This window comes from Rhinatrema bivittatum, chromosome 8, assembly GCF_901001135.1.
Source record: "Rhinatrema bivittatum chromosome 8, aRhiBiv1.1, whole genome shotgun sequence".
In the NCBI taxonomy this organism is placed as follows: domain Eukaryota; kingdom Metazoa; phylum Chordata; class Amphibia; order Gymnophiona; family Rhinatrematidae; genus Rhinatrema; species Rhinatrema bivittatum.
The window spans coordinates 196896788-196919713 of NC_042622.1; the positions used below are offsets into that span (position 1 = coordinate 196896788).

At 43.8% G+C, this 22926-nt stretch overlaps 1 protein-coding gene across 6 annotated transcripts in view; it reads left to right on the forward strand.

The window, feature by feature from the left end:
• The window catches only part of AIPL1 (aryl hydrocarbon receptor interacting protein like 1), a 53773-nt gene that overhangs the window by 10236 nt on the left and 20611 nt on the right, over positions 1-22926 (forward strand). For 2 of the 6 annotated variants that reach the window (XM_029613279.1, XM_029613283.1), the window contains exons 2-3: positions 11902-12081; positions 22393-22581. In XM_029613279.1, coding sequence (XP_029469139.1) covers positions 11902-12081; positions 22393-22581 — 369 coding nt within the window. The remainder of the gene's footprint in view (positions 1-11901; positions 12082-22392; positions 22582-22926) is intronic. The other 4 variants (XM_029613281.1, XM_029613282.1, XM_029613285.1 and 1 more) reach the window with 4 other exon arrangements.

Consider the following 22926-nt stretch of genomic DNA (forward strand, 5'->3'; position numbering starts at 1 on the left):
GGGAGTAGCTTGGGTACATCCCATTTGTTCTGGATTCATTTGACTGGACACTAAGAAATGAGAAATTACTTCTTACCTGATAATTTCCTTTTCTTTAGGACAGACAGATGAATTCAGCTTCCCTCCCTTGGCTGCTGAATGATTGCATATTGATCCTCCTGTGTGCCTACGTGTTACAGGGATTACTAGTAAGTAATCCCTGTAACACTGGTTACTCCAGTCCCTAGACTAGTGTTATTACATTCTTGTCTGAGCTCACTCAGTGCTTCCTGTTGGCGGAGTATTGAAATGGTTATCTGTTTTTAATCAGGTTTTTTGCTAGTCTGTCCACAGTTGCTTTTGAAGAGAATACTGGCAGGCTGATGTTGCTGCAGGGGCATATATACTGTGATGTCAGTTTGCTCTGTCTCCATCTGCTGGTAGAGGTGGATAACCCATTTGTTCTGCATTCATCTGACTCCCCTAAAGAAAAGGAAATTATCAGGTAAGTAGTAATTTCTCATTTTGTAATCTAGTAAATGATTAATTTATTGAATGAGCTGCTATTTTTTTCTGGTCTGGTTACTGGCTTAAACATTTCCAGAGCACCTATAACTTACTACACTATGGAATCCAGAGCTAACTAGCCATTTGGTATTCGCCATATGCCTAATAGAATACTTAGTAAAACTGTCTAGCTTCATCTGCTTGTCCATTATAGTTCATGTTGCTCCTTCTCCCTCCTCTAATCTGCAACCTCCCCCCCCCCCCATCCTCCTGTTATAATATCTCCAGCCAAAGCCAAATCCTGCATATGCTTGGAAAGTTCCTTGCCTAATTGCTTGGCACATCCTAAATGACAATTTGTGGAACCTTTTAATCTAACAGATGCATCTTACTGCCTGGCTGTTCATGATGGTCACGCTTTTTGGATGTTTGCTATACCAGAGTAAATTTAATAAAGGTCTTAAGTCATTTAATGAAACTTGGGCATCCCTTATCCAATATCATTATGGCGGAATGTTAGATATCAGAAAATTATGCTTATCTGTTATACGGTGAAATTAAGAAGGAATAATTATTGGTTTATAATATAATATATATTTTTTTACATACACAGCAATGATAACTTTAAAATGAGTGCATGTGCATCCACATATGTTATGTTATGTTGGAGCCATTGTTTCACAAGTCCTGTACCTAATAGTGCCTTCTTAGCTAGTGGCGTCCATAAACTGTAGATGATTACTTTTGCCAATGCATTTCAAAATATTTGCATTTGTTCCTGGTTTTTAACTATCTCAAAAGCATTGTGGAATTTGCATTCTGATTAACTCAGACTTCTCAAACTTGTCTCTGACAGCCAGTTGGGTTTTCAGAAAGTCCACAATTATTATGCATGAGATTAAATTGTTTAGACTGGGTCTCCCATATGTGCAAATATAGCTCAGACATATTCATTATCCTCACTGTAAAGGGAATGTAGATATGTTTTTTAGGCCCTTGGCATTTGTAAACTTGGACTCTGATAGCACAGTCTCCGCATACTGGATGGTGTTCAAATGTTAAACTTTACTAAAATAAAACTTCTTGGATTGTGATGATCTTGCAGACATTATATTTAGATGGAGATGAACCTGTTTCTTCCATTTACACAGTCACAAACCACATAGACAGGATCCCTTTGCTTCTTTAGTGCAGTGTCTCCTAATGGGCAGGCATTATAAGAATACAAGAATTGCCTTACTGGGCCAGATCAAGGGTCCATCAAGCCCAGTATCCTGTTTCCAATAGTGGCCAATCCAGTTCTCAAGTACCTGGCATAATCCCAAGTAGTAGATTCCATTCTGCTAATGCCCAAGGATAAGTAGTGGCTTTCTCCAAGTCTATCTGCTTAATAACAATTTATGGACTTCTCCAGGAACTTGTCTAAACCTTTTTTAAACCAGCTATGCTAACTGCCTTTACCACATACTCTAGCAATGAATTCCAGAGCTTAATTGTGTATTGAATGAAACAGATTTTTCTCTGATTTGTTTTAAATGTGCTATTTATTAACATCATGGAGTGTCTCCTAATCTTTGTATTTTTTGAAAGAGTAAATAATAGATTCACATGTAGACCCATCCACGGGTATAGTAATGGATTCCACCTCTGTGAATAGATTTCAGAGGGAAACTATCCGTATGCACCAGCAAACACACTGAAATAAATGAGATGCATTTTTATTATTGCAAGAACAGACTGCATTAAAGCTGTGCATAAATAATAAAAAGGTTAAACTAAAATATATATATACCAGCAACTACAATCAATACAAACAGTTTCAGAGCAATATTCTGCACCTGAAATAATTAACCATGGATTTTGGATATCTTTATGTTCTCTGCCCTGCAATAGTTTAGAATTACCAGCGAGCTTCCTATAAATCCCAGGGGTATATTACTCACCAATCATCCCTGTGCCCAGTATTACTCAGACACTGGCAAATTGTCCTTCCTACCCCTCCACAGAGGTACACCGCAATGTGTAATGTTCCTTGACCCACAGAAGTCCGCAGCCATGCGGCGTGCCCATGACTTTCTGAGGGCAACAGTGTTGCGAACTGTTGTGAAGTGGACCCTTGAGCCGGCTTGGAGATGAATGGAAACCACTGAAGGGAGGCCTGCAGCGGAACCCGAAGCCGGGATGCGGATCAGGGGCAGGAGACCAACAGAATCTTCAGGTGAAGAATAGTCAGAACACAGTCCAAGTCGAGGCAGGCAGAGGTGAAGTCAAGGAAACCCGGAGGTTGAGGCAGGCGGTAGCGATGCAAGTCGCGGTAGCGGACCAGGAGTCAGGACAGGCAGCAGACTGACGGAGTCCGAAGACAAACTAAGGATCAGGACAGGCAGCAAACAGGAATACCAGGAGCGAAGCCGAAGTCAGGAACCTGGAAGACAATCCAAAGAGGAATCAAGAACTGGAGCAGGAGAACAGGAGTGGAACAGGAACATGGAGACTGGGCTAACAGGAACAGGAACATGAAGGCTGGAACAGGCAGGAACTGGATCAGGAGCAGGAACGCAGGATCAGGAACAGGAATGCAGGATCATCAACTAGTAACTCAGAGTGAACCTTGTTGCAAGTCAAAGCATTGGAGCAGCTGCTGGGTTTAAATATCCAGTGGCGTCTGGCGTCATCCTAGGGCCGGGCCAAGGTTTCCCGCTGTGGCCCCTTTAAATCCTGAGCCCCTGTGCGTGCGCGCGTGCCTAAGGGGCAGGGTTTGTTGGAGGAGCTCGGCGGCGGCTCCCTCATGGAGAAGCCGCCGCGGAGAGGCCCAGCCATGGCCTGTGGAAGGCCAGAGAACGCAGCGACTCGGCTGGAGCCGGCAGCAAGGAAGGTGAGAGCCTGGCTGTGGAGTCCTGTGGCGGGGATTCATAACAACAGGCAACGCAGTAATGCAAAGGTGTAACTAGGATGAATAATAGAGATGTCCCTTCATTCCTCCTGGGGCACGACAATGTGGCTGAGAATTCCAAGGTCATTGTACAAACAATATAGAGCAGGATCTGCTTTCAATCCGAAGGTTCACAGGTGATACAGATAACAACTTGTCTTTTAAATAATGAGGAAATGTCACAACTTAGGAATTATCGTACAAAAACAAATAACCAGTTCAAAGTACTACACCTTCCATCTTTGGTTACAATAAAAAAAAGTGAAAACATTAATAAAACACAGCATCAGATCATTTACTAGCGCAGAAGTTCAATCTACCGTCTCTTGCCATGCAATGGGCTGCATCAGGCGCTCAATAATTTCATTCATCTGCTGGTCTTACTCAAAGGAACAGGCTGTGCAACCCTAATTTATTCACTGAGGGCCGGATTTTCAAAGCTTACGTGCATAAAAGCCCGGGATTTTCGCGGGTGGCCGAGCCTTATGCGCTCCAGGCCCATTTTCAAAGGGCCCAGCCACACGCGTAGATCCCCGGGATGTGCGTAATCCCGGTGCTAGACAAAGGGGCGGTCTGCAGGGCGGGACGGTCCAGGGCAGGGCTAGAGGCACCCGGCACAGTGGCCATTTGCCATGGTGCCGGTGCGCGCAACCTGCGCCTGCTCGGAAGCAGGAACAAAAGGTAGAAAAATAAAATCGGGGGTATTTAGGATAGGGATATGGGGAGGGCAGGATAGAGGAAGGGGAAGAGAGGTTAGGCTAGGGGGTTGGGAAGTTCCCTCCCAGTCCGCTCCTTAATTGGAGCGGACTGGAAGGGAACTGGGGAAGGCCCCAATGTGTTGCCGCGCGTACTTGCTTTAGTCTACCCCCAGTGGGCCAGAGCTTAAATGTTATGTGCGGGCGTAGATTTGTTCGCGCAACCCGGCGCGAACAAATCTACGCCCGATTTTATAACATGTGCGCGCTGCCGTGCGCATGTTATAAAATCCGGGGTCGGCGTGCGCAAGGGGGTGCACACATGTGCAGCTTGCGCGCACTGAGCCCGAGAGGAGCCCCGATGGCTTTTCCCATTTCCTCCAAGGCCGCTCCAAAATTGGAGCGGCCTTGGAGGGAACTTTTTTCTGCCCCCCCCCCCACCTTCCCCTCCCTTCGCCTATCTAACCCACCCCCCATCCCTAACTAAATCCCCCCCCTACCTTTGCAGCAAAAGTTACGCCTGCCAGCCGGTTGCCGGCGCGCCATGCCCCGGCACAGGCCCCGGTTCCGGAGCACGCGACCCCGCCCCGGACCGCCGCCACGCCCCCGAGCCGACACCACGCCCCCCGGCCACACCCCCGGACCCCCCCTTTTTGCAAGCCCCAGGACATACACGCGTCCCGGGGCTTGCGCGCGCCGCCCAGCCTATGCAAAATAGGCTCGGCGTGCACAGGGGCAGATTTCCTCAGGTTACGCACGTATGTTATGCGCGTAGCCTTTGAAAATCTGCCCCAGTGTGCACACATTATAAAATTGGTCATCCATGTGCGCGCGCTGGGTAGCGAGCGCACGTGACGTTTGAAAATCTACCCCTAATAGTTCAGGAAACATACAGGAAAAGAACAGAAAATGCTTTAAATGACCGCTGAACAGTAACTATACTCAAAAATGTTTTCACTTTTTTATTGTAACCAAAGATGGAAGGTACAGTACTTTGAACCTGTTATTGGTTTTTGTACATTTATTATTGAGGTTCTTGCTCTTTTTTGGTGATTGGATTTACAACGTAGGAATTAACCAGAGCCCTGTGGCAGAGTCTATTACATTATATCTGGCTCAGAAAGGTCTCGCTTCCCAATAGTAGATGGTGATCGGACCAGATCCTGAGGTGTTTACTTGGCTGTTCTGCAAGCAATGCAGCACAACACTTCTTGCACAGTTTTCAGAGACTTAGCGATTCCTTGCTTCAGTTCTGTTTATACTTCCTATCTGCTCTTACATTTAGCTGCCCAACTCGGCAGAGCATTCACTATCCAAATCGCTGCAGTGATTAACTCATCTCTCTCAGCTCAGAGGCAGCCTGTTTCACACTGTCAATCTTCAGTTGCTGCAGGAGATCTTCAGGAAAACAAATCTCTGCAGAGAGACCCCAGGCAGAGTCTGCTGTTTTTCAGTCTCTCTCTCCAACTGACTTCCTCCCAGCAAGCCCGGCTGTTTCAAAATCATTCCTTTCCTCCACTGACGCCTAGAGTCAGCTATCCTGAAACACAGGGCAGAGATACAGCTTAGCAGTTATGTAAGGAGGCCTGTTTTTGGTTTCAGCATAGGGGTCATCTGTGCTCTGCCTGCTCCTTTGTGACACACACATGGAGCAAAGGTAAGAGGGCACTATACACGTTTACCCATTCTATTCCACTCGTGATTTCATGGATCTCTTTCATATCCCCCTCCTCTCAGTCGTCTCTTCTCCAAGCTGAAGAGCCCTAGCCTCTTTAACCTTTCCTTTTAGGGGAGCTGTTATCATTTTGGTCGCCCTTCTCTGCACTTTCTTCAGTGCAGCTGTGGGAAATAAAAGCACAAGTTTCCTTCTCAGGAATGATTAGTCTATGAACACAAAGATTCGGTGAAAGGAGTATTTATTGATACAGCTTGCAAACTGGGTGCTTACAGAAAATTCAGCAGCACGAATTACACAATGCAGATTGCTTGATTATATACCTCCCAAGTTCCTAAATATTAAGCTCTACTCCCCTTTTCTACTTCTCCTTACCACCTTGTGGTAAGTCTCCCTCATTGGCTGTTTTTGCGGAAAGCGGGGGCACAAACATGGGGGGTGTGTGTGGGTAGGGGGTTCTGGTGCTCCTTACTTCCCCATTTGTTTCTAGACTATGGGCATATTCCACAACTCTTCGACTTGACTTTTACTTGCACCTCTTGTTTACGTGAAACTAAGGACGGGAGAGGTTGTACTGAGGGGTTTGCTCTCAAAGCTCTGCCCTTCATTTCTTAATACCTAGCAAGGAACAGGGAAGGAGTTCCTAATTTGGCAGTGTGGCAGTTAACAGTCCCCTCAGAAAGAGGTAGGGATACTAGGGCTCTGCAGACATTAGTGGGGTTTTAACTTTGGTTCTGGTTTCTTGCTTTCTGCCTTGCAGAGGCTTGTTTATTTCACAGGCTGATCCTATAATGTTGATTTCATGGTGTTTCTTATACAAGTGTAGGGTATATAAGGGGTTTTTGCGGGGGGGGGGGGGTGCTTTCATACTCCTTTTTCATTACCTTTATGTTTGGCTGAGGCCTATGGCCTGGTGTTGTTAGCCTGTTTTCCAGCCAAGCTTCTTAGTTTGCTTGTGTTTTTTTTTTGTACTTGCACAGCTCCCTTGTCACTTCCCCTTTCTGCAACTGTCTTGTGTTAGAGGCCTAAATGATCTCTAAAGATGATTTTTATTTTCTCCCTTAACTTCTTAAGATAATTTCACTTTAAAAATGATCCTGCTCTTTCTAACTAGCTTAGCAAAGCATGATAATTTTCATCTGTCAGTTTTGCCTTACTCTTATTTCTAGCAGCCTTTCTGTTTAATAGCAGCATAAAAGTAGTTTAGTATAAGATGTGTATATTTGTTATTCTTTATGAACATATAATAGCAACATTTTAAGCTCCACTTCTCACACAGCTATATCTTTTTTTGAGATGCGGCGACCAGAATTGTACACAGTATTCAAGGTGCGGTCTCACCATGGAGCAATACAGAGGCATTATGACATTTTCCGTTTTATTAACCATTCCCTTCCTAATAATTCCTAGCATTCTGATTTTTTGACCGCCACATCACACTAAGCTGAGGATTTCAAAGTATTGTCCATAATGATGCCCAGATCCTTTTCCTGAGGGGGTAGCTCTTAATATGGAGCCTAACATTGCGTAACTTCAAAATGGATTACTTTTCCCCATGTGCATCACTTTGCACTTGTCCACATTAAATTTCATCTGCCATTCGGATGCCCAATCTTCCAGTCTCGCAAAGTCCTTCTGCAATTTCTCACTTGTAATGTAACATCTCTTTAAGCTTCAGTACTGTGTGGGTACCGACTCCTCTTCTCCCAACGATGCAGTGCTTTTTTGGCACCGAGTCACATTGACTGGAAGAATCAGGAGGAAACTCTTTCTCTCGTCAAGAAAATTATAGCCGAGGACTGTGTGGTTTCCGAGAAGTGCATTTGTTTCAAATGAAATGGGAAATGGTAACTTCATTTTCCCGTTCTGTTTCAATTCGTTTTAAAAGAAAAGATCTTCCTTTGTTTAGTGTAAAAAAAAAAAAAAAAAAAAGATCATCCCTGCCACCAAAAACAACTTTCACCCACTTTTGACTCCACCTTGCATCATACCTCCTCGTGTCTTGAAACCTTCTTCACGGGGCTTGAATGATCCCCGGCCACTTTTGCTCCATCAACGCGGCTAATACAAATGGCGTCGTCAGTCCGAGGCTCTTGCCATTGTTAATTTTTGCCAGGCCAGTGCCATTTAGTACAGCAAATATTGACAGCGGCGCCGTTCTCAATCTGCAAGGGGCTACTACTAACAAAAGCTGCATCGGTGGGCGGGAGCAACTGGAGGATCGCGCCTGCCCTGGGAAGAAAATCCGAAGAAAGAAGAGAATAAGAAGGTCCGGAGGAGGGCACCAAAAAAGGGGTCCCTACGTGAACATCCTGAAAGCCGACTGGCAGTGGGGGTAGTGAAGACAACTATCTGGGAAGCCCTGCAACAGAAAATGGAAGAGAATCCTTTGAGATGGAGCCTAAAATTCCTGACTAATCAAACACATCCTTATGTTCATGGGTCCCTAATTGTCATCCTGCCCCAGGCATTCGAGTGGCTACTTGGGTGCGGATCACAAGCGATAGGAAAGTCAGTTCTGGTCTTTCAAGCCCTGTTTAAAAGATTTTCACATCCACACGCTCGTGGTAATAGGAGCTGTAAAACCAGGCCCAATTCCCTCGTTCCTTCTTAAGTCAGGTGATTACCCTGCCTTAGCTTAGTTTATTTTCTTAACAAGTGCTTCAGTGCTGAATTCTTTAATAGATGCATCAGCTGCTTACATCCACACTGCCAATGCGGGTCCTTATTCTTTTGCATCAACTTTTGCAGTAGGCACGTTCGTTATAGGTCCCAGAAGAAAGCAGGGACGTGTTGTCATTTTAAAGTGCCCTGAAAACATCTATGATATATTTTTTATATTGTTGTGTGTTTATTTCCCATTTGAAACAACACAATATTGTTTTTGTTGTCTGTCATTTCAGCATGCACAAAACTGTTTTAGTGCATGATGGCCGCAACATTTTCTGAAGTACAAATGTAAAAAATATTGCATGTTAAAAAAAAAAAAAAAAAAAAAAAAAAAACTGAAAAAACTCCCCCAAACCCTAAATGGTATGGATAGGAAAAGGAAACAACAATCATGACAAACTAAAACAACAACAACAACAACAACAAAAACCAAACAGAAAAAAAATGGTTTTTTCCATGCACACCCCAACATAAAGATGTTAACAGGGCTGTTCAGGTAAATCTAAGGAAACGCTGTGCTTCCGGAGACAAGGTGGAGGCTACAAGGGAACTCTCGGTTAAAGAGATCAACCTGCATTAATTTGCCTTTTCTCCTGGCTGTACTTAGGTTAATCTGTTCATTAACTTTCCTTCATGACAAGGAGCATATGCTCTAGCTTTATGAAATTCATTTTTCAGCACACTGGCATGAAAATCAGTAGGTTTTTCTCTGAGGAACATTGACCCTCCAAACTCTTCTAATAGCTCAGGTAATAATCTAGCAGGGAAGGGTGAAAGCATACCATCGCTTAAAATTAGGCCGCAACTGGGTGCACATTAGTGCCAGAAGTGCCTCTTAGACTTTGATTAAAAATCACCAATTTTTACGGAGGGGCACTGAAGTCTTACTGAAGCATGCTCAGAAGCCTCTGCTCTGGGTAATTGAGGAGAACAAAAAAATTATGTAAATCAGTAGATCTTCCTGCGTGAGCCTGAATATATAGATATATATTTTTTTTCTGCAGCATAAGAAAACATGAAAACCTGTTATGGGCCAAATATCTCCAGATCCTTGCCCTTCCACAGGGGTTCAGGAATTTTGTAGAAGTGAGATCACAATGAGGGCGATCATAACAGAGGTAAAAGTAGCTGACAGCCACTGTGCAGAAGCCTTGCCCATACTGAGGGCAATTGTCAAAAGCCATTTATGACAGCGAAGAGCTATTTACCTGAGAAAAAGGCTTTGTTGAAAATCGGCCACCCTCTCTGCTGGTGAAAGAGCGGGTGTTGTTGCACAGCATATCTGCTTTTATGCAGCTTGTGTGGAGGCAGTCCTGGAGGAGCGGTTAGGGCAGGGGATGACAACACATGTAATTTGCAGTTTCAAAACTACATGCGTTGCTGCAACCACCAGGCCCCGCCTTTCTCCTTAACGTAATTACAATCTAGAGGCACTGAAGTGCACAAACTTTATAGACAGGTAGATTCCGCCATCTGCTGGTGCCAATTGGACCTTGTAGCAGAGGTGATGCACTTAGGCCCAGGGATGGACCGCATTACTAGGGCAGTTCCTGCCAACCAGTGACTCTTTCGCCCTGCAGCTAATGAGGGTTCTTCAAAACTGTCAGACCATGTCGTCTGGAGACAGAAAAAGAGATAAAAAGCCAGAAAAAAAAGTGATTACTATCCCATCTCTGGATAATTCTTCTGTTGCTTCAATTAAAGGTCTCACAACCTACTAAGGCAGTGGTTCTCAACCCTGTCCTGTAGGCAGGCACACCTAACTGATCAGAATATCCATAATGAATATGCATGAGATAGATTTGCATAGGCCATTTAGGTGATGGGCTTACTAAATGGCTGCCTCTGACTCGGGAGAGAGTTCTGCATTTACTTTTGCAAACCATAGTGCAGGGTTGGCCAACTCTGGTCCTGGTTTTCAGGATATCCACAATGAAAATGCATGAGATAGATCTGCATACAATTGAGGCAGTGCATGTAACACTATCTTATGCATGTTTATTGTGGCTATCTTGAAAACCAGACCTGTTTGTGGCTCTTGAGGCCTGGAGTTGGTAATCCTGGCCATACTGCTACAGACCAGATTTCCCATTTGGCAAGCTCAGCACTTCCACACTCCTCGGCACAATTTGAGAGATTCCCCTAACTAAGGGGGTTATTTTCCAAGTCGCGCTATGGCGTTTTTGCATGCGAAAAGCACCATAACGCATGGTGCGATGCTAATTTTTAAAAGGGGAGGAGTTGGGGGTGGGATTTTTGGAAAAGTGGGTTGGCTTCGTGAAGCCACATTGCACAGTTTTAACGCAGAAAATAGCTACACCTTTTTCATAGGCATTAAGCTGTACAATACACCCATAATGCAAATTGCGATTGTGTTGGGAAGGGCCCTGAGATGTGAGATGTGTGAGAGAGATTCTGGGGGGTGGCAGCATAGTAAGCAGCTATTTATGCTACTATAGGAGGCCCACCTAGTAATTCGAGATGAGGTTTAGGTATTAGTGTAGGGGTTAGGGGCCACTTTGACATGCAGAGTGAGATGTACGAACAGAACAGTACTCTCTTGTGAAGATTTGATGTCCTTCGGAGTGAGGAAACTCACACAACGATGAGATTTGTACAATGTTCTCTCAACCTAACTTGATGTTACCGAGGTAGAGAGTCCATCAAGTTAGGCTGAGAGAACATTGCACAAATCTCATCTTTGTGTGAGTTTCCTCACTCCGAAGGACATCAAACCTTCACAAGAGTGCACTGTTCTGTTCGTACGTCTCACTCTGATGTCAACGTGGCCCCTAACCCCTACACTACTACCTAAACTTCACCTTGAGTTACTAGATGGTTCCTAATTTTCCCTCCTTCCTTACCAGTTTAGTGGTGGTTGTCCTCGTGATACAGGGGATTCCAGTTTGAATTTCCTGTCCCTATGGGGCTGGTAGGTCAGTGTTCTTGAGCCGGGGGAAAGGAAGAAAGATGGCTGTTGCTATTGCCATGGCCCCTGCTAGCCAAGGGAGATTGCCCTCCAGTCCTCATGGCTAGTAAGGGCACATGTTGCATAGATACACAGTCTGAGGTTGGGGGAGAGGAATTCTACCCAAGATGAAGAAATATGAGGGATGAATTAAAAAATCCCTTATATATAAAGCAGGTCAGTTTGTGCTTGCAGTGTTTGTGTTTGCACTGGCAGCCCGCTCTTCACTTGTGCTGGAGCTAATTAGTGCTCTGCCAGTGCCATTTTTAATTTCTCCACCAGCGAGGAGGGATTGATTGGACATTGCCCCTTAAGACCTAGGCTGATTTTGCTCGCATACATTTTTTTTGATATGGACCTCTAAGTCAGTCCCATAAAGTTACAGTATTATAGGGGAAAAATGCAGCAGCTGAGTCTGCTAGAGTCTGGGTAGAGATGAAGGTCATCTAATAACTGTGGTTTGTTGTATGGACAGGTGACATTCCATTTTCGCACGGTGAAGTGCGACGGCGACCGCACCGTGATCGATGACAGCAAGCTGATGGGCAGTCCTATGGAGATCATCATCGGGAACATGTTCAAACTGGAAGTCTGGGAGATTCTGCTCACATCCATGAGAATTGGAGAGGTGTCTGAATTCTGGTGTGATGTCACTGTGAGTACTAAAATGTCTGATTTTTTTTATTTTTTACTTGCAGAACATTTAATACGTGCGTGCATTATTGGTCCTATCACAGAATTTTGCATCAGTAATGGGGAAGGCAGTTTGCAAAGTGATTTGTCTGTGCTGGGCAAGGGGCTGTTTGCAGGTAAATAGCTGTGTGGGCACTGACAACACACATATTTTTACAAGTGGGAAAAGTAAGTGGGATCAGAGGCAGGGCTTAGATCGGGTCAGGTGACAACGGTTGTATTTTTGGATTTTCAGAGCTATGCGTTGAGTTTTTTTCACGGAGATAGTGGGGACAGATCTCTGCGAGTATGTTTTCCTCTCCTTTTTCAAAGGGAAAGTACATGCTTACTTGCAGGGTTCAAGGGTGTTTCCTGTCACTTCTTTCTCTCTATCATTCTCCCCTCTCCTCCATGTCTTCCCTGTCCATTTTCAGCTAGACCATTTTACCGGGGTCAGTGGCTTTGAACATTGTCTTCAGTTCGACCAGATCATATGGGAATCTATATATCTATCTCTCTATCTATCTATCTGTATATATCTATATAAATAAAAATGTAAATGTTCGTTTGTTCAAAATCTTAAATCTCTGAAAGTTCTTCACCGATTGCTTTGAAATTTTGACACAACGTTGCATTCGAATACGCGCGTATTTTTATATACCTATATTATATAGATGTCACACCTGTGACAGATAAAAACATGCTTTTTTGGAAAAACAGCGTCATCTGTTGGACGTACAAGCAACACACACTATCTACAATATAAATGGGCTCTGACCCACGGCCCGCAAATGCGCAGTAGAGAGCAGCTCTACCGCGCATGTGCGGACCATTGAGCTCTGCGCCATGTGCTGGGTGTCACAGAGGGGAGGAGGAAAGGGCAGACGAGTCACCGCTCTGAGAAACGGCTCAGCCCATTCCTCCCCCGCTGGGGAAGGGGAGAGGGAGTAGGGACTGCCGGACAGTTACACACAGGAGGAGGAAAGGGTAGAAGAGTCGCCGAGCCAGTCCGTCCACCACCGGGCAAAGAGGGGAGGGAGTTGGGATGGCCGGAGCAGAGCAAATGCAGTAGAAAATGGCTGTGAAGAGATCATAAGCAGCTGCAGCTTGCAGCAGCCAAAGCGCAAAGAGCTGAACAGAGAACAGCTTGCCCTCCTCCCCCACCCCCTGAGTCCCGCAGATAAGGAGAAGCCAAGTAAATCAAGTAAATATCCCGCAAATGCGGGGGGGGGGGGGGGAGGGGGAAGGCAGTGCTGTCAGCCCGTCCGTAGGTCTCAGCCGCCACGGGAAGAGTTTACATGGGCATCGCTCCACCCCCACTCTCAGCAAAGCACTGTGACCAAAGTGAAAGCCAGAGCCCTGCTCCCTCCTCCCTCTCAAGCCCCGATCGGATTTCTTAAAGGCACAGGTCTGCTAGAAAGAGCAAAGTAAGCTAGGCAACGTATCCCAAATCTGTTGCAGTGCCTGCCGCCTGCCCTTTGCGAGGGGGGGTGGGGTGGAGTGTTTTCCTCTCTCTCCCAGACACAACTGGCGTGGGAACTTTGCAAGATCTTGCGAGTGCAGAGCAAAGACTTAGGTGGGGAGGGGACAAAAATCCCGCCCATTTTAACTGTGTGAGAGAAGTGTGGTAATATGCGCTGAAGGCGAGTGTGAGTGCCAGAGAGAGAGGGAGACTACGTGAGGGATTGTGTATGTGTGTGAGAGGGATTGGGCGTGCGTGTGTGGGGGACAGAGGGAGAGTGTATGTGCAAGAGAGAGAGAGAGAGGAAGCCTATGTAGGGAGCTGTATGAGAGAGAGATTCTCTACCCCCCCCCCCAGCTCTCCACTTATAGGTTACAGTGGAAGGGGTTCAGTGTAGATGGGAATGGGAGAGCAAAGGAGTTGGGGCCTGTAAGGATAGAGTGAAAGGGGTCTGAGCCTGTCCCTCCGCCACCGGGGAAGGGGAGAGGGAGTTGGGATGGCAGGACCATTACGCCTTGCGAGATCCCCCTTGGCCACCGCTGCAGCTTCTACCTCTGCTGCCGCCTCTGGCCCTTCATGGTACTGGGTGGGGGGAGGGAGCGGAGCAGAGCAAAGACGTAGGAGAAGAGGGGACAAAAATCTCGCCTGTTTTAACGGGCTTAACGGCTTGTACTAAATATTTTACGATTCCATTTCAATGTTTCTGATTGCATTGTTAAATTGAATTTTCATGGATTTCAATTTATTTTCATTTTGATTTAATTATTTCGTGTGACATTGCGTTGGAATTGAGCTGTGTCATTTACCATACCGTTCATTTAGTGAGTATAGTTTATGGTTTTTCTTTTTTCATTCTTTTTCATTTCTAGAATTATGCGGTTTACATCTAGACACGGATTGCTTCTCACATGGGCAATTATATGTTGCGTGTTCTAGAGTCGGCAAACCAGACAATCTCTCTATATCTGCACAGACAATGGAACAACAAAAAATATTGTATACCCACAAGCATTGTCTTTCTCTTTTCTTTCTTTTCCATTTAACCAGACTGAGCCACAGCAACGCGTGGCCGGGCACAGCTAGTACAGAATAAATGTATAAAGTATGCTTAGGCTCCCGACATTGGTGTCTGTCTGTCCAGGGCCCCATCGCGGGCACATGGCGGCAGGCACATGGGCTACAAGGAGGTCCTGTGCAGTGGACTGACAATGGGCTACATGCACTGGGAAAGATTCACCAGGTGACAGCTAGTATTTTATAATATGCATTCTGTTTGCTTTCTGACTGGACAAGAGGATACCGTTTTCCTGAAATTATAACCTACTTATGTTGAATGAAACAATGTGATTATCTAAAAGTCTGCTGAACCAGGCTCACCAGGGAATAAATTCTACATCAATTAGGTCTAGCATTTTATTTGTTTTATGTACTGTACATATAGGGCCTGATTTTCAAAAACATTTACACACTTAAATTGGGTTTTACATCTGTAAATTCAAGTTACTTGTATAAGTGGGCTTTTGAAAATTGCTACAATATATGCCATTGAATTGTCACTAGGTTTTACCAACGGTAAGTGTAATTAACGCAGATAAAAGATTTTTGAAAATTGTCGCAATAGTATGTTACATTTACATGAGTCACGTTTTTGAAAATTCATCTGTTAAAGTGACCTTGCATGCAAAAAACCTATTGAGAATTTTTTTTTTAAATGTTTTATTTATCAAGTTTTCAAATACATAAAAGTATTATATCATCATGCAACACGTATAAGCCTAACATCTCCAGTTTACAGAAAGAAAAACATAAAATAAGGAAAATAATACATAGTTCAGGCTTATTGCTTAATCACAATACAACGCTGTATAGGGGGCAGTATAACTGAGGAGTATTAAGTAATACATTTCAGGAAAAGGTATAATCCTGATTAAGGTGCATATTTACCATATTTATTGGAGTTTATGGGATTGTTCTTTTTTACAAATTATGAGAATCAAGAAAAGCTCTCAATTGCTCTGGAGCAAAAATATATATATGAATCCCCATCTTTTTTTTACTAACCTCTGCAAATGCTATCTTAATAAAAAAGAAGCCCCCATTGAAATTGTTTAATTTCTCATTGAAAGAAATCCTTTACGCCTCTCTTGAGTAACTTTAGATATATCAGGAAACATTCTTACAGATGCATCATGAAATTGGGAATTTAAATGGCGAAAATAACAGGACATCAGTTTACTGTTGTCCTGCTCCACTATTAAAGAAACCAAAAGAGTAGGATGATTTATAATTTCAATACCTGACGATTTAAGAAAAGAAGTTAAGTTTTGCATATCTAAATGTGGGTTCCATTATAGTACATCTCTCATCTGTAGGTCTAGAAATAAAGTAAACTTTATTTATCATTGGAAACTCAACATCAGGTATTAAAAGAATTTCACGAAGGTTTCTTTTAAAAGTTATTTCCGGTAATTCTACCATAATTCTAGGAAAGTGAATCAATCTCAAATTTAACCCTCTGTTCCAGTTTTCAAGGATTTCTAACCATCGTGATAGTGCTGTTCTATCTTTAACTGTAGCTATATTAAAGTTCTTAATTTGTTGTATGTCTTTTTCCGCTTTAGCTACAGACACCTTCACTGTTTCCAAAGCGTTCTCGTGGGCTTGCATTTTATTGTTGACTGAAACAGTTAAATTATCCATTTTCATATTACAAACTCTTACTGCAATTGAGAGACCTGCCACCAGTTCCCACAGGCTCTCCAATGTTACAACCGCAGGCTTTGTCGGGAGTAAAAGTTGCTCACCCAGTATTGCGGATTCTGCTTCCAAAGATCTTGTAGCTGGCTGCCCACTCGGGGTCGCAGCACTCTCCCCCGTTGATCCTCTCCGCTTTCCTCGATGTTCCAACTCCATTGAATCTCCTTCCTGCTCCGCCTGCTCAGTGACCTCATTGGTACGCGACGGCTGCAATGTATTTATTTATTTATTTATAAGTTTTTTATATACCGCTGCTCATGAAATATCATATCACGTCGGTTTACATATAACTAAAGTTGGAAGTACAAATAACAGGGAGATTTTAACCAGGAAAAAACAACTGTAGAGTGAGTCAAATAAGGGGTAGAGGAAGAGAATGAATAGCAACAAAATAAAGTAACAGCAAAACCAATAACGTGTTAAATTATGTTGTGAGGTGTAAAGAGTCTGGTGGGGTACGTTCAGTTCTTGGCTGAATAGCCATGTCTTAAGCTTTTTCTTGAACGTCCTTTGGCAAGTTTCTTGGCGCAGATCAGGTGGTAGAGCATTCCATTGTATGGGCCCTGCTTTGGAGAGGGCACATTTTCTAAGAGAGGACTTGGCTGGGGGTGCATAGAATGAACCTTTGTATGCTGATCTTATAGGTCTGGCGGATGTGTGATGTCTAAGAGGGAAGGTTAAATCAAGTGAGGTTTGCATGTGGATGGACTTGTGGATCAGCATTAGAGTTTTGTGAATGATTCTGAATTTGATGGGTAGCCAGTGTAAATTTTTTAGAACAGGAGATATATGTTCTCTTCTTTTGGTATTCGTCAGGATCCTTGCGGTAGCGTTCTGTAGCATCTGTAAGGGTTTTGTGGTGGAAGCAGGAAGACCGAGTAGGAGGGAATTGCAGTAATCAATTTTAGAGAATATGATGGCTTGAAGAACTGAGCAGAAGTCATGTAGGTGCAGGAGGGGTTTAAGCTTTTTTAGGATTTGCAGTTTGTAAAAACCTTCTTTTGTAATATTGTTGATAAATGTTTTTAGATTCAACCTGTTGTCGAGAATGACTCAGAGGTCCCTCACCTGGGTGATGGAGGTCGAAAGTGGGGCGGGTAGGTTGCTGAAGGCCAGATTATTGTCGTTGTGCGAGATGACCAAGAGTTCCGTTTTAGATGTGTTGAGAACTAAGTTGAGGCTGGATAAAAGTTGGTTGATAGACTATAGGCAGCTGTTTCAGACGTCAAGGGTTTTTGAAAGAGATTCGGTAACTGGAATAAGAATCTGGACATCGTCTGCGTAAATAAAGTGAGTTACCTTTAGATTTGAGAGGAGTTGGCAGAGGGGGAGGAGATAGATGTTGAAAAGTGTAGGGGAGAGCGATGACCCCTGTGGGACTCCGAGTGTTGAACTAATTGGATGGAATTCCTTGTTGCTTATTCTGACCTTGAATTTCCTGTTGCTGAGGAAGGACTTAAACCAATTGAGTACAATTCCTGAGATGCCGATGTCAGAAAGAGTTTTAATTAGGATGGAGTGATTCACGGTGTCGAACGCCGCTGATATATCGAGTAGAACCAAAAGGAATGTTGTTTTTTTATCGAGACCCAAGAGGATGTTATCAGTGAGAGTGATAAGAAGGGATTCAGTGTTCCGTGATTTTCAGAAACCAAACTGGGCTGGGGTGAGGATTTTTTGATCCTCCAGGTATTCAGAAAGCTGTTTGTTGACAATTTTCTCCAATACTTTGGCGATGAAGGGGAGGTTGGCGATGGGTTGAAAGTTTGCCGGGTCCGTTGGATTCAGGTTGGGTTTCTTTAGCAGTGGTTTAATGGAGGCAATTTTGATAGAATCTGGAACTGAGCCTTGTGATAGAGAGCAATTGATAATTTCTGCGAGTGGCTTAGCAATTGTATTAGGGATGTTGAGCAGTAGTTTTGAAGAGATGGAATCTGTTGGATGATAGGCGGGTTTCATCTTTTTTAGTATATTTTCTATTTCGAGGGGAGAAGCTAGTGCGTCCCTAGCGCCTCTTTTTTGACGGAAGCGGCGGCAGACAGCCACTGACAGCCATGGGTTCGGAAACCGGACACCGGCAAAATTGAGTGTCCTGTTTTCGACCCGCCAGCCGCAGGCCCATTTTAAATTTTTATTTTTTTATTTGTTACTTTTTTAAACTTTCGGGACCTTTGACTTAATATCACCATGATATTAAGTCGGAGGGTGCACAGAAAAGCAGTTTTTACTGCTTTTCTGTGCACTTTCCCAGTGCCAGCAGAAACTAGCGCCTACCTTTGGGTAGGCGCTAATTTCTGAAAGCAAAATGTGGGCTTGGCTGCACATTTTGCTTTCTGAATCACGCAGGAATACCTAATAGGGCCATCAACATGCATTTGCATGTTGCGGGCGCTATTAGGTTCGGGGGGGGGGGGGGGGTTGGACGCGCGTTTTGGACGTGCTATTACCCCTTACTAAATAAGGGGTAAAGCTAGCGCGTCCAAAACGCGCGTCCAAATGCCGGCTAACAGGACCTCTGACTTAATATCACTATGATATTAAGTTGGAGGGTGCACAGAAAAGCAGTTTTTACTGTATCGGCCTGTTAGATTGTAAGCCCTCTGGGGATAGGGAAATACCTACAGTACCTGAATGTAAACCGATGTGATATCTCAGATCAAATGTCGGTATATAATAAATAAAGAGCGAAATAGCACAGGCCAAGGAAGAGATTTTATTTACATTTGGGAAATTCTTCCTTCTCATAACTTCTCATATCTTAATAGAGGCATCTCTTTCAGACTCATTTACGGTAACTTATAAATGAAACTGGCTAGGTCTTTTTTTTTTTGTTGTTGTTGGTTTGTTTCCAGGTTTTTTTTAAATTGAATTTTCACTTTCATACATAAGAGAGGGAAAAACAAATAAATAAAGATGCCGAATATCCATTAGGGTTTACAAACAAGAAACGTGTCTGGGAAATACACATTTACACGGTCCAAGTTACATAAGGATCTAATAGCCTCCAAGTTTCACAAAATTGTATTAATCTGCTTTATTATTCCACTGCTGCCTTTGCTTCAAATGTATGCGTTAAGCATACCATGGCCACCCCCTGGGTCATTATTTTTACAATTACTAAGAACCAATTTCGAAGCTAAAGAAAGCAAAATATCCAGGGCAGCACATCTTGCTTTACAATGATAGATTTCCATGTAGCTATTCTGAGTGAATTATTCTGATCTTTGACCAGACATTTTTCCAATAACTTTTAATTTGGCTACAATAAAATAACATGGGAAAAATGTTCCCACTACCGCCTTGTAAAACCAAAATGTACTCTTCACCTGTTTATTAATTTTTGATAACTGGCAACTATATTGCCTTGTGTGCTATAAAATGAAGTGTGCAGGAGATGCAGGTAATGACACTAACGGGAGCGTTAAAATCAGCCATTGATGCATGATAATGTGCCAATTTTAATGCACGTGTTGACAATGCAGCTATCACATGATCTAAGTCAAAAGAATTAGGCTCATAAAAGTGGGTTTTTGCATTAACTAAAGCGTCTGTATTAATATCACCGTTAACACAAAAACGTACTTATGCCCAGAAAAGCAGTTCATTTTTCGCATTAACAGCAGCATTAATGCAGGTTTGTTAGCACAAACTGTGCTAACATGCAGTGATTTTAAATGAACTGATTACTGTTACTTTTGCTCCCAATTCATATTTTTTGTGATGGGTCACATTATCTTTCTAACACACTAAAGTGTGTTAACTATTACAAGCATTAATGTGCATTGTAGCATATTTAGCACAAGTTAATGCTTACATTAATGATAATACACTTTAGGAAATAAACCCCTTAAAAGATTTATTCCAGAATCGCATCCGTTTCTGAACCTCCAAAATAAGCCCCCCCATCTCCATTTCCCCCACTTTTTCAACTACTCTAGAACCAACAATATTCATTGCATTTAAATACTGTTGCGACCGTCGCTTCCTGACGGCTTCACTCCGCCTACCTTTCCTTTTTTAGCGACTCCTCCTGCTCTTCATGGACACCTGGCTGCCGCGCCGTCCGTCTGCCGTCCTCTCCGGCGTCCCCGGACCAGCTTGGGCGCTGCCTCCCGCCATGCTCTTCAGGTACCTTAGGGTGCGCGCGCCGTGCGGCCCTCATTCTTATTTCCTCATTGGCGCGTTCCTCAGGGGCGACCCCCTGTGATGACGTCACGCTGCCCGGATATTTAAGCCTACAGTTTATTCCTAGCCGTTGAGTTAGCAAGGGTGATCTTACGGATGGGATTCGCTCTCCGTACCCAGCTACTCTGCCTTCCAACTTCATTGGACTCTTTCTGCTAACGGGGTACCCGCTCCTCGGGGGCCTCTTTTATATCTTTCAGGTCGCTATCAGGTAACCTGTACTCGCTCCTCGAGGGCCCATGTTCCCTGACCCGCTGCCTGCATCTATCTCCTCTTCTACTTAGAAGAATTTGCTACCGACACCATCAGTGAGTACTACTACCATCTACTCCTCAGAGCTGTCTCCCTGGAACCAGGTACTTGCTCCTCGAGGGCCTGCCTCCGTTCCAGCGCCAGTGCCATCTCCTACATGGAACCGCTGCGTGAGTACTTTGCCTACGGGTCTCTCTACCTCCAGGGATCTGGTAGTCGCTCCTCGAGGGCCAGCTCTCCCTATCTTGGGGCTTCTCCATACTGGGGACTCTGTGAATGTTCTATTGTACTCACTTTCTCAGTTCTCTCCACTACAGCACTTCTACCGGAGGAACTGCTGTTCCAGCGCCCTGGGGAATACTAGCCCAGCCAGGCTACATCTTCTACTCACTACTGCCACCTCTGGTGGCTTCTCAAACTGTCTAAATAAAGAACTATCTGTGTTTGTGTGTCCAGAGCTGAGCCTGACCTGTGGTTCCTCACGGGACTTCCCCTCATTGGTTGGGGTGAGCTGCCACAGTGTCCAAGGGTCCACCCAAACCTCACTAACTATAACAAATACCGATTAACATATTATTCCACTTTAGATGACACCGCTATCTTACTGCATATATGGTTTGCACATTTAGTACTTTTATAGCAACCCACAAAGGGCTAAAGTCTACATGGAGAAAATACTTTATCCCAAATTTTCAAAGTAAGTTCCCTTTAAAAATTTGCTGGTACGCATATTCCCCTGTGCGGCATGTGCACACATGTTTATACCTGCTAGGGAGCAGGTACATGCGAACATGTGCATGTTAAATGTTGTTCCCTGCCCCCAACTCTGCTCCTCCTGGAACACCTCTTTGCAGTGCACACAAAAATATATTGCCGTATCCTTTCTGTGCATTTGTCTATGCGCTGAATCCCTGGCCAGTTTTCAAAGCCAAATTATGCACATAAAGCTTTTTTTTTTTGGCATATAAATTCTTTGGAAAATTCAACCCTAAATTTCTTTGCACAAATCAGAGATAACTATATTGGTTTCTAGAATACAATTTCTAAGTTGTTACCATTGAAAATTGTGCATCAGTGATCATTTCTACCGTCTTTTTATGTCTGCCCTGTTTCTGCCACCCTAAACAAAATTTATTGTTTTGGTTTAGTTCCCTATTAAGCTATCAGTCACTTGTATTCACTTCCACTTGCTACTTCTGTCTCCCGTTGAGATAAAGGTATTACTTATCATTTCCAGATGCATTTAGCTTTCCGACATGGAAAGTAATGGCGTAGAACTGCCTGAACCGTTACTGAAACTTGATCTGCAGTAATTGGCTTAATGCATTTATTGCAAAGTCCTATCCACAACAGAGCAGCTCAATGGTGCCATATGCTTCGTTAATTTAAAAAAAAGAAAAAGGAAACATGTAGCTACAATTTTGTTTTGGTCACTATTTAAAAGAATTATTTTGCACCAGTACTCATAGGAAGGCGTCTTTTGGCTGGACCTCAACTGATATTTTCCTTTTCAGTAAAATATTATTTTGCCAATGCTTCTGATTAGGAAGCCCAAGCGAGACATCAAGCCCTCTCTGCTTTGCGTCTTCGTTTCCTTCTGAGCATGGATGCCGTCTGAAGGTAGCTTCTTTTCCTCAGCACACAGGTTTATACCCGGTTGTTTCCAAAAGCCTGCGTCGGATTGCTGAGGGGAAAGACCCAACTGACTGGCACTTGCATACCTGCGGGCTGGCCAACATGTTTGCCTACCACACTCTGGGATATGGCGACCTGGACGAGCTGCAAAAGGAGCCACAGCCACTTATCTTTACTATTGAACTTTTAAAGGTAGGACTGGACAAAGGTCTTGAGGAAAAGCTGAGCCTTACAAAAAGCTGCCTAAGGAGACGGCCTAATCTCTGCCAGTGAAGGTTGGTAAGAGCAGATTAGACCGGCATCTGTGATGGTTTAATTACAGTGAATGTCGCCTGGAGGCAAGGGGAATGGGGTCGATGACTTCTTGAGACAGACTTCAGCCCTTTTAATGATGATTATTATTATTTACATAGTCAAACTTGGTTATCCAGCTTTTGTTGCCCTCCAGGTAGATTACAGTTTAAAAAAACACAGAATATACACAGACACTGATTATAGTTCCAGTTTAATAAAATGCAAGATTACAGTTCCAGTTGA